Here is a 12,747-nt window from a genome sequence, read left to right on the forward strand (position 1 = left end):
TGGATCATCTTCATTATCATTATTCTGAATTCTTTTTCTGGAAGCTTGCCTATCTCCCCTTCATTTAGTTGTTTTTCTGGGGTTTTATCTTGTCCCTTCATCTGGGATGTAACTTTCTGCTTTTTTCATCATATTTAACTTTCTGTAATATGGTTTTTGTTTTGGCCACTGTGGGACTGTGCTTCTTGCTTCTTCTGTCTGCGCTCTGATGGATGAGGCTAAGAGGCTTGTATAAGCTTCCTAATGGCAAGAACTGGTGATAGGGAAAACTAGGTCTTGCTCTAGTTGGCAGGGCTTTGCTCAGTAATGCTTTAATCCAATTATCTGCTGATGGTGAAGTTGTACTCCCTCCTGTTAATTGTTTGGTCTGAGACGACCCAGCCCTGGGGTCTACGGACTCTGTGGTAGGATTAATGGCTAACTCCGAGAGGGTTTACACCAAGGGGGACCTTCCCAGCTTAATGCCACTAGTGCCCCTGTCCCTGTGGTAAGCCCCTGTTGATACATGCCTCCACAGGAGACCATCCAACACTAGCATGTAGTTATGGTTCCATCACCTGCGGGGTCACTGCTCCTTTCCTCTGGGTCTTAATGTGTCCAAAATTTTGTTTGTGCCCTCCAAGATGGGAGTCTCTGTTTTCCCCAGTCCTATGGAAGTCCTATAATCAAATCCTGCTGGCAAGATTCCCTGGGGATTCCCAGTCCCTTTGTTGAATCCTCATGCTGGGAAGCCTAAAGTGGGGTTCAGAACCTTCACAACAGTGGGATAACTTCTTTGGTATTATTGTTCTCCAGTTTGTGGGTCACCTACCTAGCAGGTATGGGATTTGATTTTATTGTGATTGCACCCCTCTTACTGTCTTGCTGCAGCTTCTTCTTTGTCTTTGTCTTTGGATGTGGGGTATCATTTTTTGGTGGGTTTCAGCATCCTCCTGTCAATGGTTGTTCAACAGTTAGTTGCAATTTTGGTATTCTCACAGGAGGAGATGAGTGCACATCCTTCTACTCTACCATCTTGAATTGGAAGTCTCTCACCCTCTTTTTCTCATTTCTAAAATTGGGTTGTTCATGTTTTGAGGATTGTTTATATTTTCTGAATGCATATCCATCATGAGACATATGTTGCATAAAAAGGTAGCAGCTGAATTGTAATATATTTTAACACATGTTTTTCTCACCAGACTTTTCTCTCTGAATCTACGTAGTACTAACCACCCGCTACCCCAAATTAGATAGCAGTCTACAAACTCCAAAGTACGTTGCATGTCTTACCTCTATTGTCAGTCATGTATCTGGGATAAATATGTAGTCTCTCCCTAGGAAAAGCTTTCATCATAGAAGTCAAGGAAGATCCAGCTGGCATGCTGGCTAAGTGACATTTTCCAGTTGCCTATTGCAGTTGTCATTAACTAGAGAAAGTATCTATGTAGCTAATGGTCAGGAAGGATATATACTTGGCCTTGCAGTCTTACAGACTGTTTGATTAACTCATTAATGGGAGGATCAATTCAGAATAATAATGTTTATATTTCTTTAGTCCCCTTTTGGAAATTTTTTGAGTTTTCTTCCCCTTACATAATTGATAATTTATCTGTTCTTTCTCTTCTCAAAATCTGTCATTGATATTTTGATTTTCTTATCTTTACTTCCCATTTGTTTCAGTTATCTAAAACAGAAGTCTCTCTGTTTTATCTTATTTATTTTTGGGTTTTTTAGCTTTATATTTTTATTGGAGTATAGTTGATTAACAATGTTATGATAGTTTCAGGTGTACAGCAAAGTGAATCAGTTATACATGTATACATGTATCTATCCTTTTTCAAATTCTTTTCCAGTTTAGGTTGTTACATGATACTGAATTGAGTTCCCTGTGGTATATAGTAGGTCCTTGTTTATTATCCATTTTTAGGTATAGCAGTGTGTACATGTCAGTTCCCAACTCCCGAACTATCCCTTCCCTGCAGCCTTCCCCTCTGGTAACCACAAGTTCCTTTTCTATGTCTGTGAGTCTGTTTATGTTTTGTAAGTAAGTTCATTTATATCATTTCTTTTTAGATTCCACTTATAAGCGGTATCATATGATCTTTCACTTTATCTGTCTGTCTTACTTCACTCAATATGACAATCTTTAGGTCTGTCCATGTTGTCTCAAATGGCATTATCTGTTTCTTTTTAATGGCTGAGTAATATTCCATTCTATACATGTACCACATCTTCTTCTTCCATTCCTCTCTCTCTGCACATTTAAGTTACTTCCCTATCTTGGCTGTTGTAAACAGTGCTCCAGTGAACGCTGAGGTGCATATATCCTTTTGGGCCATGTTTTTCTCTGGTTATATCCCCTGTGGGATTGCAGGGTCATCTGGTAGTTCTTTTTTTAGTTTTTTAAGGAGCCTGCATAGTTCTCTATAATGGCTGTACCAATTGACATTTCCACCCTCTCCAGCATTTATTGTTTGTGAATTTTTTGATGATAGCCCTTTAGACTGGTGTGAGGTGATATCTCATTGTAGTTTTGATTTGCATTTCAGATATAACTCTGATACAGTATAATTCACCCATTTAAAGAGTACATTTCAGTAGTTTTTAGTATATAAACAATTTTACAATCATCACCACAATGAATTTCAGAACATTTCATTATACTAAAAAGAAAGCCTGTACCCTTTAGCTATCAACCCAACTCTTTCACCTCCTAGCCCTAGGCAACCAAAAGTCTACTTCCTGTCTCTATAATATAATTTACTTGTGATGGATGTATTATATAAATAGAATCATACAATACATAGTGTTTTGTGACTCGCTTCCTTCACTTAGTGTAATGTTTCATCTGTGTTGTGGTGTGTATCAGTACTGCATCTCTTTTTATCCCTGAATAATATTCCATGGTATTGATAAACCTTATTTTGTTTCACCAAGTATACTTTTGGTTTGTTGCTGAATAATGCTGCTATCAATATCCATGCAAGTTTTTGTATGGACATGTGTTTTTATTTCCCTTGGTATATACCAAGGAGTGAGAATTTCTGGATCAAGTGATAACTCTTATGTTAAGTTTTTGATGAGCTCCCAATCTTTTTCCCAAGATGACTGTACCATTTTACATTTCCACCAGCAGTTTTGGAAGGTCTGAATTTTCCCATATCCTTACCAGTACTTATTATTTGACTTTTTGATAATAGCCATCCTAGTGGGTATGAAAATGGTGTCTCATGTGTTTTTAATTTTTATTTGTCTTATGACTAATGGTGTAGAGCATCTTTTTATGTCTTAATGGCCACTTGTATGTCTTTGGATAAATATCTACTCAGATCCATTGCCCATTTTTCTTTTGGATTACCTGTCTTTTTATTATAATTTATAAGACCAAGATGCTTTTTAATATGAATTAATGAATTTAATTAATATGAATTTAATATGTAATTGCCACCAAACAAAATGTATAATGTAATGTCAAACCTTATTTTCCTACAGGTACTGAAATTTTACACCCTCCCCCCTCAAATATTTGTCAATGAGAGAGAAACCTGATTGGGATTTCAAAAGCAAAGTGCTTGCACATATTGGTCATCATGCGGAAAGGCGTGCCACGAGACCCAGAGATTGCTGATCTGTTCTATAAAGATGATCCTGAAGAACTTTTTATTGGTTTACATGAAATCGGACATGGAAGTTTTGGAGCAGTTTATTTTGTAAGTGATTAAAAATTGTTTGGATCAAATTACGAAAGTTTGATTTCTATACATTCCAACTATTACTTGTAAAATGCACATGTTTTTAATGTTTATTCTACAAATTAAATGATGTCTACAGTCCAGGCAAATAGTCTTTGCAGAAAAGCCAGTCCTAGAATTCTAGGCCTTATTCAAGTCAGTGGTATCTATATCAAATGACTCTGCTCTCAAAGTGAGGCCAAAACATTATAAGCTTGAATTTGAACCCTGTACATTTTCCTTACATGCCATGTTCTTTTCTGCCTCAGGGCATTTATATATGCTATTCCTCCTACCAGGAATTCTACATTCTACATTCCTGTCTACATTCTACATTCTACATTCCTGTCTAACTCTCGTTTTTCCTACAGATATCAGCTCAGGTGTTAAATCCACAAGAAAGCCATTTCTGTTCAACCCTGCATCACTGAATTAAGACTTCGTTTATGGTTTCATAGCCCCCTGTGCTTAGCCCACTTTGTTGCATTTGTCACAGTTACAATTGTATAATTATGTGTGAATTTTTTTGATTCCTCTATGTCTCACTAAATAATAAGCTCCATGAGGACAAGAGTTATATCTACTTGTTCATTGCTATATCCCCAGTAACTAGTATAATGTCTGAGTAGTAGGATGTAAATGACATCAGTAAATGATGGATAGATGGGTGGATGGCCAAATGGGTAACCACTTAGATGGACTGACAGATTTTTAGTAGCAATCATGTTAACCCAGTATCTTAGGTTAAGGGATACTTGGCCTAGCTCCATAGAGTCAATTTGAATTCCAAGACTTTAGCTTCTGATGAGAAGAGTGAGAAATGATCAGCTAAGTGTTAACATACCTCCTTCACCTAAAGTTCATTTCATAAAACATGTACTACTTTATTTCAATAACTGTAGAAGTTTGCATCATCAAATTAACACATACTTCCTTAAGAGTACTAGTTCATTAAAGCAAGTAATATTTAAGTATGACTTTACTACCTATTTCTCTTCCAAACCTGTTATCACATTTTTTTTTCTTAAATAGTATTTGACTTTTTTTTAAGTGGTCCTTTATGTCCTTCCATCTAGATAGGGCTTATCTTTAGTTGTCCTTCCAAACACGATTATATTAATTGCATCTTGAGCTCATCCTTTTGTTTCTAGCCAAATCTTAAGCCCGAGTTTTCTCTGAGTGCTCTCTCATTCCTTCATGTCTATACTCAGCACTACCACTACTCCTCTTCCCTCATCTAATACTTGGCTCCCACTCAAGTACATTTTATCATTAAGTACTACCTTCCAGGGCTGAAGAGAGTGCTAATTTTCTAGTTAATACACTCATGTTAATCTTTGAGGTTAGAGTAGTATTTACAGGCCAATCAAAGTCCTATCTTTCTCATTCACTGAGACACCATTTTTAAAAAGGATTCTTAAAATTACAATTATATCATATATACAGAGTGTACATGATACATACACACATATATTTTAATATATAATTTAAAGAATAATTAAAAGGTAAATCCCTTTGTAACCACCAGCCATGCTGAGAAATAAAATATTGCCAACACCCAAAAGCCCCTTTTTGGTTAGAAGAATACACTATGCTGAATTTTGTTACAATGACTTCCTTGTCTTTATATATAACCCACTTACTTCTCCACCCCCTAATAATGTAATTTGGTTTTGCCTCATTTTGAACTTTTTAACACGGAAGTATTCTGTATACATTTGGTTGTGACCTGTTTGTTTTGCTTAGAGATACTTTCTTCAGCCAGTCATCTTTCTTACTGTCCTTCTATTACTTTATGACTAATTCATTATCTCAGAATCTCCCTTGGTTAAAGAAAGAGAGTGGTTCCAATCTCTGTTTGACTCTTCAGATTTAAAAAGCAGCCAGACCCTTCTCAAAGTTCTCTTTTAGAATAAATACAATAAACCAAGAATGCTTTGAAACTTACTAACAGGCTGTTTGTGTTAGGAGTTAAATGAGACCTACTTTGCTATAGAAAACCCAGTACTTTTTGGACTAAGTCCTGTCTGATTAGCTAGAGTACACTAGTTCCTCTTATCCACAGTTTCAGTTATCAGTGGTCACCCTCAGTCCAAAAATACTAAATGGAAAAATCCAGAAATAAGCAATTCTTGAGTTTTAAATTGCTAGATGTTCTGAGTAACATGATGTATTGAAAAAAATTGTTATTTGTTGATAATGATAGACTAGAGAAATCACAAAGATACCTGGATGGCTTTGATACTGAAATGTAATCATTAACTATATATTGCCTGTATACAAAAGTATATAGTGCAGCCCCATATGAACCCATAAGGCACATTAAAAAAAAAAAAAAACAGATTAAAGGGAAATTAACTGATACTTTACTATAAAACTTTAAAAAGCTTTAACCTTTTATCTACAGTGGTCTCATAGGCATAAAATGGATTTTCTCCTGTGCCAGTCCATGTTGCTCCTCCCTATTAATAGATTCTTCCTCTTGTCACTCATACCATTATAACCGAGAAGACTATCATCTCTTACAACTGCTGTAACCTCCAAACTGATATTTGTACATCCATTCTGGTCTCTCTCCAGTCTTTCGGCAACACCACAGAGAGCTTGAGGGTTGTTGGGGAGCAGAAACATGTTAATATGATCACATCACCTTTTCTCTATAAAGTCTTCAGGGGATCTCCTCCTCTGTCCTTAGGTTAAGTTCAAATTCCTTACTGCATTCAGCCTCTAAGGTCCTTTATGAGGTGATCCCTCTATACCTGAACTATTGTTGTTCTTCAGTCACTAAGTCGTGTCCAACTCTTTTGTGACCCCATGGGCTGCGGCATGACAGACTCCTCTCTCCTCCACTATCTCCAGGAGTTTGCTCAAATTCATGTTCATTGAGTCAGTGATGCTATCTAACTGTCTCATCCTCTGCCACCCCCTTCTCTTCTTGCCTTCTGTCTTTCCCAGCATCAAGGTCTTTTCCAGTTAGTTGGGTCTTTCCATCAGGTGGCCAAAGTATTGGAGCTTCAGCTTCAGCGTCAGTCCTCCAATGAATATTCAGAGTTGATTTCCTTTAGGATTCACTGGTTTGCTCTATATTCCCTCTTATTCTCATTGCTCTAGTTAATACATAAACGTTTTCTTTTAATCATCCATCATAGGATCTATACTAATTATGATTTTATTTTTGTTGCTGTCTATGCTACTAGAAGAGAGAGAGGTACTTGGCATACTTACTCACAATTCTATCCCTAACATTTAGCCCAATACCTGCCAAATTTTAAACACCTAATAAATACTTGAATTATGAAGAACTCAGAGAATTTGCCACTGCTTATTAGTACTTTTCTTGTGGCAGAGTCATATTAGCAAGCTGTAAAGACCAGAGTCTAGCAACCAACATTTTCAAAATTTTTACACTTCAGCACTATAATTCTGTTAGGTTTTTTATAGTTTATAACTTTTATGCAGAATGATGCCAGGGAATATGTTAAAAGTGAATTGTATGCTGGCACTGCTCTTATAGAATCAATCAGTTAAGAATATATATTATTTTCAGAGAAAATTGAAACTATTGATGAAATATCTCTGTGTATTTGGATTTACATAAGTAATTTAGAATTTAGTAGCAGTAAAAATGAAATAATGAAAAACTCTGTATTAAAGGAAAATAAGGGCAGAATGTGTTCATTTTTGTATTCACTTAAAGACAGTGTATTCACTAAAGACAGTTATAAAGTTTCTAGGGTTCTAGTGTTGCCTTGTTGAATTCAGTATATCATCCATAATCTACCTAAAGCAGATCATTTAGTTTTGTTTTTCTGGGTATAAATGCCTTTTAGTTTTAGTTGAGGCTTAATAACTAGGGCAAAAGGAAACGCTTATGTTTTAATTCTTATATTTCTCCATAAACTAGCAAAGAGTTGACAATAGTCTAAATGTAGCTGGAAATGGTTATGAAAATATTAGAAGCACATATGTAGTAAGTTCACAATAAATATATTTTGAATCAGTGATCTTGTTTAACATTACTGAGACCATTGAGACAATTGGAAATAATAATGAACATAAGTTTCAAGAATAAAACTTGAAATGTTTAGAAGTTGTAATCATTCATATTTCATGCAAAGATGGGCTCAACAAAGGACAGAAATGGTATGGACCTGACAGAAGCAGAATATATTAAGAAGAGGTGGCAAGAATACACAGAAGAACTGTACAAAAAAGATCTTCACGACCCAGATAATCATGAAGCTGTGATCACTCACACTCTCCTAGAACCGGACATCCTGGAATGTGAAGTCAGGTGGGCCTTAGGAAGCATCACTACGAACAAAGCTAGTGGAAGTGATGGAGTTCCAGTTGAGCTATTTCAAATCCTGAAAGATGATGCTGTGAAAGTGCTACACTCAGTGTGTCAGCAAATTTGGAAAACTCAACAGTGGCCCCAGGACTGGAAAAGGTCAGTTTTCATTCCAGTCCCAAAGAAAGGCAATGCCAAAGAATGCTCAAACTACCGCACAATTGCACTCATCTCACACGCTAGTAAAGTAATGCTCAAAATTCTCCAAGCCAGGCTTCAGCAATACATGAACCGTGAACTTCCAGATGTTCAAGATGGTTTTACAAAAGGCAGAGGAACCAAAGATCAAATTGCCAACATCCACTGGATCATCGAAAAAGCAAGAGAGTTCCAGAAAAATATCTGTTTCTGCTTTATTGACTATACCAAAGGCTTTGTGTGGATCACAATAAACTGTGGAAAATTCTGAAAGAGATGGGAATACCAGACCACCTGACCTGCCTCTTGAGAAACCTGTATGCAGGTCAGGAAGCAACAGTTAGAACTGGACATGGAACAACAAACAGACTGGTTCCAAATAGGAAAAGGAGTACGTCAAGGCTGTATATTGTCACCCTGCTTATTTAACTTATATGCAGACTACATTATGAGAAACGCTGGGCTGGATGAAGCACAAGCTGGAATCAAGATTGCCAGGAGAAACATCAATAACCTCAGATATGCAGATGACACCACCCTTATGGCAGAAAGTGAAGAGGAACTAAAAAGCCTCTTGATGAAAGTGAAAGAGGAAAGTGAAAAAGTTGGCTTAAAGCTCAACATTCAGAAAACGAAGATCATGGCATCTGGTCCCATCACTTCATGGCAAACAGATGGGGAAACAGTGTCAGACTTTATTTTTTTGGGCTCCGAAATCACTGCAGATGGTTATTGCAGCCATGACATTAAAAGACGCTTACTTCTTGGAAGGAAAGTGATGACCAATCTAGACAGCATATTAAAAAGCAGAGACATTACTTTGTCAAAAAGGTCCGTCTAGTCAAGGCTATGGTTTTTCTAGTGGTTGTGTATGGATGTGAGAGTTGGACTATAAAGAAAGCTGAGTGCCGAAGAATTGATGCTTTTGAACTGTGATGTTGGAGAAGACTCTTGAGAGTCCCTTGGACTGCAAGGAGATCCAACCAGTCCATCCTAAAGGAGATCAGTCCTGGGTATTCATTGGAAGAACTGATATTGAAGCTGAAACTCCAATATTTTGGCTACCTGATGCAAAGGGCTGACTCATTTGAAAAGACCCTGACACTGGGAAAGATTGAGGGCAGGAAGAGAAGGGGCCGACAGAGGATGAGATGGTTGGATGGCATGACCGACACAATGGACATGGGTTTGGGTGGACTCCGGGAGTTAGTGATGGACAGAGAGGCCTGGCATGCTGGGGTTCATGGGGTTGCGGAGAGTCAGACACAACTGAGAGACTGAACTGAATGATTCATAAAGCAGTATGATGCATTGGAAAGCTGAAATCCCATTGATAGTTTCCTTTCTCTGTACTAAAACACTGATTTCTGTTTTTTTTTTTTTAAGTTTCAGTTCTGAATTTTAACTAGTGTAAAATGCATTAAAAATTTCCCATCTATAGATAAATGGAAATGTTTTTCAAATTTCAAGTCTTTGCCTAGCCAATAGGTTCTGTAAACAAGTATACATATCAAGTTGTAAGTGATGGTAACTCTGTAAATGTGAAGAAATACATTTTTATTGTAAGGTGACTCTTTTTTCGTTTCTCTTGTTCCAAATAAGTGTTGATAATAAATAACCTTAATAATATTGCAATTATATAATACTATTGGATTACATTTGTGTGGACCTTTTTTTTCCTTTCTATAAAGTGTAAGGATTTGTTTGTTATAAACCCCTACTATAAGTTAAAATTCAGCATTGTTTTAGCATTTTCTAAGCCTTTCCCAGACTCCTTAAGCTGCATAGTACATAGATTCATACCCCAAATACCTGCTTTACAGATACAGTCCCTCTACCTGTATTACTGAATTTACACCAACTTTTCTTTGTTGTTACACAAGCATAGTCTTAATATTGCATTTTAAAAACCAGCAAAATGTGAGAGGTTTTTGCTTTTAACAAAAGTCAATCTGTACCTTCTAAATGAATAAAATACTAAAAAATGCCTTTACACAGTCCTGCCAATTAAAAACTGTAACTAGTGGAGACCTTGTTTTTATAATAGGATACTTTTACCTGAGTGCTTGTACAAAAAAAATTTAGTAAGTTTCTATTTTCTCTGCATTTTGGAATAAGACTCTGTGGTTAAATTCTTTGTATACCATTATTATTTATTGTTGAAATTATTTTTTTTAATTAGAAAGAAACCATTGCTGTATCTGAGGAGCTTTTCTAATTGTACATAAGAAACTGATTAGGGATTTTTCTCTAAAATCGGTGACCTTGTTTTACCAGAGAGTGAATTCCAATCTTTTACTTCAGAAACACTGCTATAGCTTTATTAGTCCACAATAATAATATCACAGAACTAAAACAGCTTACTTAACATCAAGGATATGACATTGATATGGAACCCTGTTAATAAAGAAGGCTAAGATTAGATAATCTTTAATGTCTTGTGTTTATATTTTTCTGAAAATTTTTAGAAAATTACTTAGTTTTTAATTTCTTAAGTGAATTTGGAGGGAAAGATTATTACCTGAGGTATTTCTGGTTGTCATGCGTGCTTTCAATGAACTGTTATGTTTTCAGTTTGGAGAAGATTGTTGTTTTTAGTCACTCAGTCATGTCTGACTCATTTTGCAACTCTGTGGTCTGTAGCCTGCCAGGCTCCATGAGATTTCCATGGATTTCATGGATTTCCATGGATTTCTCACTGTCCATGATTTTTCCCAGGCAAGAATACTGGAGTGGGTTTCCATTTCCTTCTTTAGGGGATCTTCCCGACCCAGGGATCGAACCTGCGTCTCTTGCATTGACAGGCAGATTCTTTGCGACTGAGCCACCAGGAAAGCCCCATGGAGAAGATACATACAGATAATTATGAGACAAGGCAACGTTTATAAATGAATATACACATGTACACTTAAATATGTATATATATTTATATAATACCTTCTTATTATAAAGTATAAGTATCTTTGAAAGTCAAAGCCCCTCTTAAGTTTAATGTTATCCTTTGCTTCACTGTTTAATACTTTAACCACTATTTAAATTTTAAGTTAATTAAAATTAAAAATCCACTTCCTCAGTCACAAGAGCCACATTTGACATCCTACTATATACTATATACATCTACTATGTAGATGTAGATATAGAACATTTCCATCATCACAGAAAGTTCTATTAGATAATAAGAAGAACCATAATAATATAATTATTAATAATAATTATAATAATAATATATTAAATAATCCCAAGATTATCACTGATAAGTATCTCAGTATAAATTCTTTTATAATTTATTCTACAAATATACTCATTATTACAGTTTTGCAAAAATAAGATCATATTGAACATCAAGGGTATAACACTGATGCAGAGCCCAGTGATCATCTTAGTTTTTACTGTTATCACATATACATATTGATTACCTCATTTTTTTTTTTAACATTTCTTTTTTTGGCTGTACAGCCCTGCCTGCAGCATCTTAGGTCCCCGACCAGGGTCGAACCCATGATCCCTGCAGTGAGAGCGTGGAGTCTTAACCACTGCCGGGGTAGTCCTGATCACCTCATTCTTTTAATGTTTATTTCATTACATGACTCTACCATATTTAATTAACTGTTTCTCCAGTGGTAGACGTTCTACATGGTGAAGCCTGTAAGGATATTTTAGAAATACGACTTTTTTTGACTGGATATGTTTTGTTAAACCAAAATCAACCCTGAGTATTCATTGGAAGGAGGACTGTTGCTGATGCTCTAGTACTTTGGCCACCTGATACAAAGAGCCGACTCTTTGGAAAAGACCCTGATGCTAGGAAAGATTGAGGGTACGAGGAGAAGGGGACGACAGAGGATGAGATGGTTGGATGGCATCACTGATTCAACCACTGAGTCAAACTCAACACATGAGTTTGAGCAAACTCCAGAAGACAGTGAAGGACAGCGAAACCTGGCATGCTGCAGTTTATGGGGTCACAAAGAATGAAACATGACTTAGCAACTGAACAACAACAATCCATTTTTACATTATAGCCTTTGCATGTATTCAGAAGGGGATAAAGAGAAGTTGTGCCTTAAAGTGGGCTGGAAAGGTCTGTCTAGGCTGTCAAAAGTTGCAACATCTTTAAGCTGTGAGAATGAATGTGAAATGTTATAAAAGTCAAGTCAAATATTTAAATTAAACTGGCTGAAACACCGTTCATTCTTTTTAACTTTTTTTCTCTATTCTCTTAACACAGGCCACAAATGCTCACACCAATGAGGTGGTGGCAATTAAGAAAATGTCCTATAGTGGGAAGCAGGCACATGAGGTATGTTAAAGACATTGTGTCACTAAACTGACATATGCAAGTTAGTATGAAAGTGACAGTAGAAACAAAGTTTCCTGAGCATTTTTTCCCCTTATGTATAATTTAATAAACATTTACTAATATTCTACCTCAGTCAACTCTTTTGTGGAATAAAATATGAATTTAGTATGCTCAGTCACTTTAGTCATGTCTCTTTGCGACCCCACGGACTGTAGTCCTCCAGGCTCCTCTGTACATGGGATTCT

The 12,747-nt window shown here is 36.3% G+C and overlaps 1 protein-coding gene across 50 annotated transcripts in view; it reads left to right on the forward strand.

Annotated features, from left to right (window-relative positions):
• TAOK3 (TAO kinase 3) overlaps positions 1-12,747 on the forward strand; it is a 187,629-nt gene that overhangs the window by 98,703 nt on the left and 76,179 nt on the right. For all 50 annotated transcript variants that reach the window (XM_086347918.1, XM_086347952.1, XM_086347953.1 and 47 more), the window contains 2 exons: positions 3,475-3,692; positions 12,431-12,502. In XM_086347918.1, coding sequence (XP_086204044.1) covers positions 3,573-3,692; positions 12,431-12,502 — 192 coding nt within the window. In that variant the 5' untranslated portion in view covers positions 3,475-3,572. The remainder of the gene's footprint in view (positions 1-3,474; positions 3,693-12,430; positions 12,503-12,747) is intronic.

The sequence above is a fragment of the Bos grunniens genome, chromosome 17, assembly GCF_055505025.1.
Source record: "Bos grunniens cultivar Pamir isolate PY7600 chromosome 17, Bosgru_T2T1.0, whole genome shotgun sequence".
NCBI lineage: Eukaryota > Metazoa > Chordata > Mammalia > Artiodactyla > Bovidae > Bos > Bos grunniens.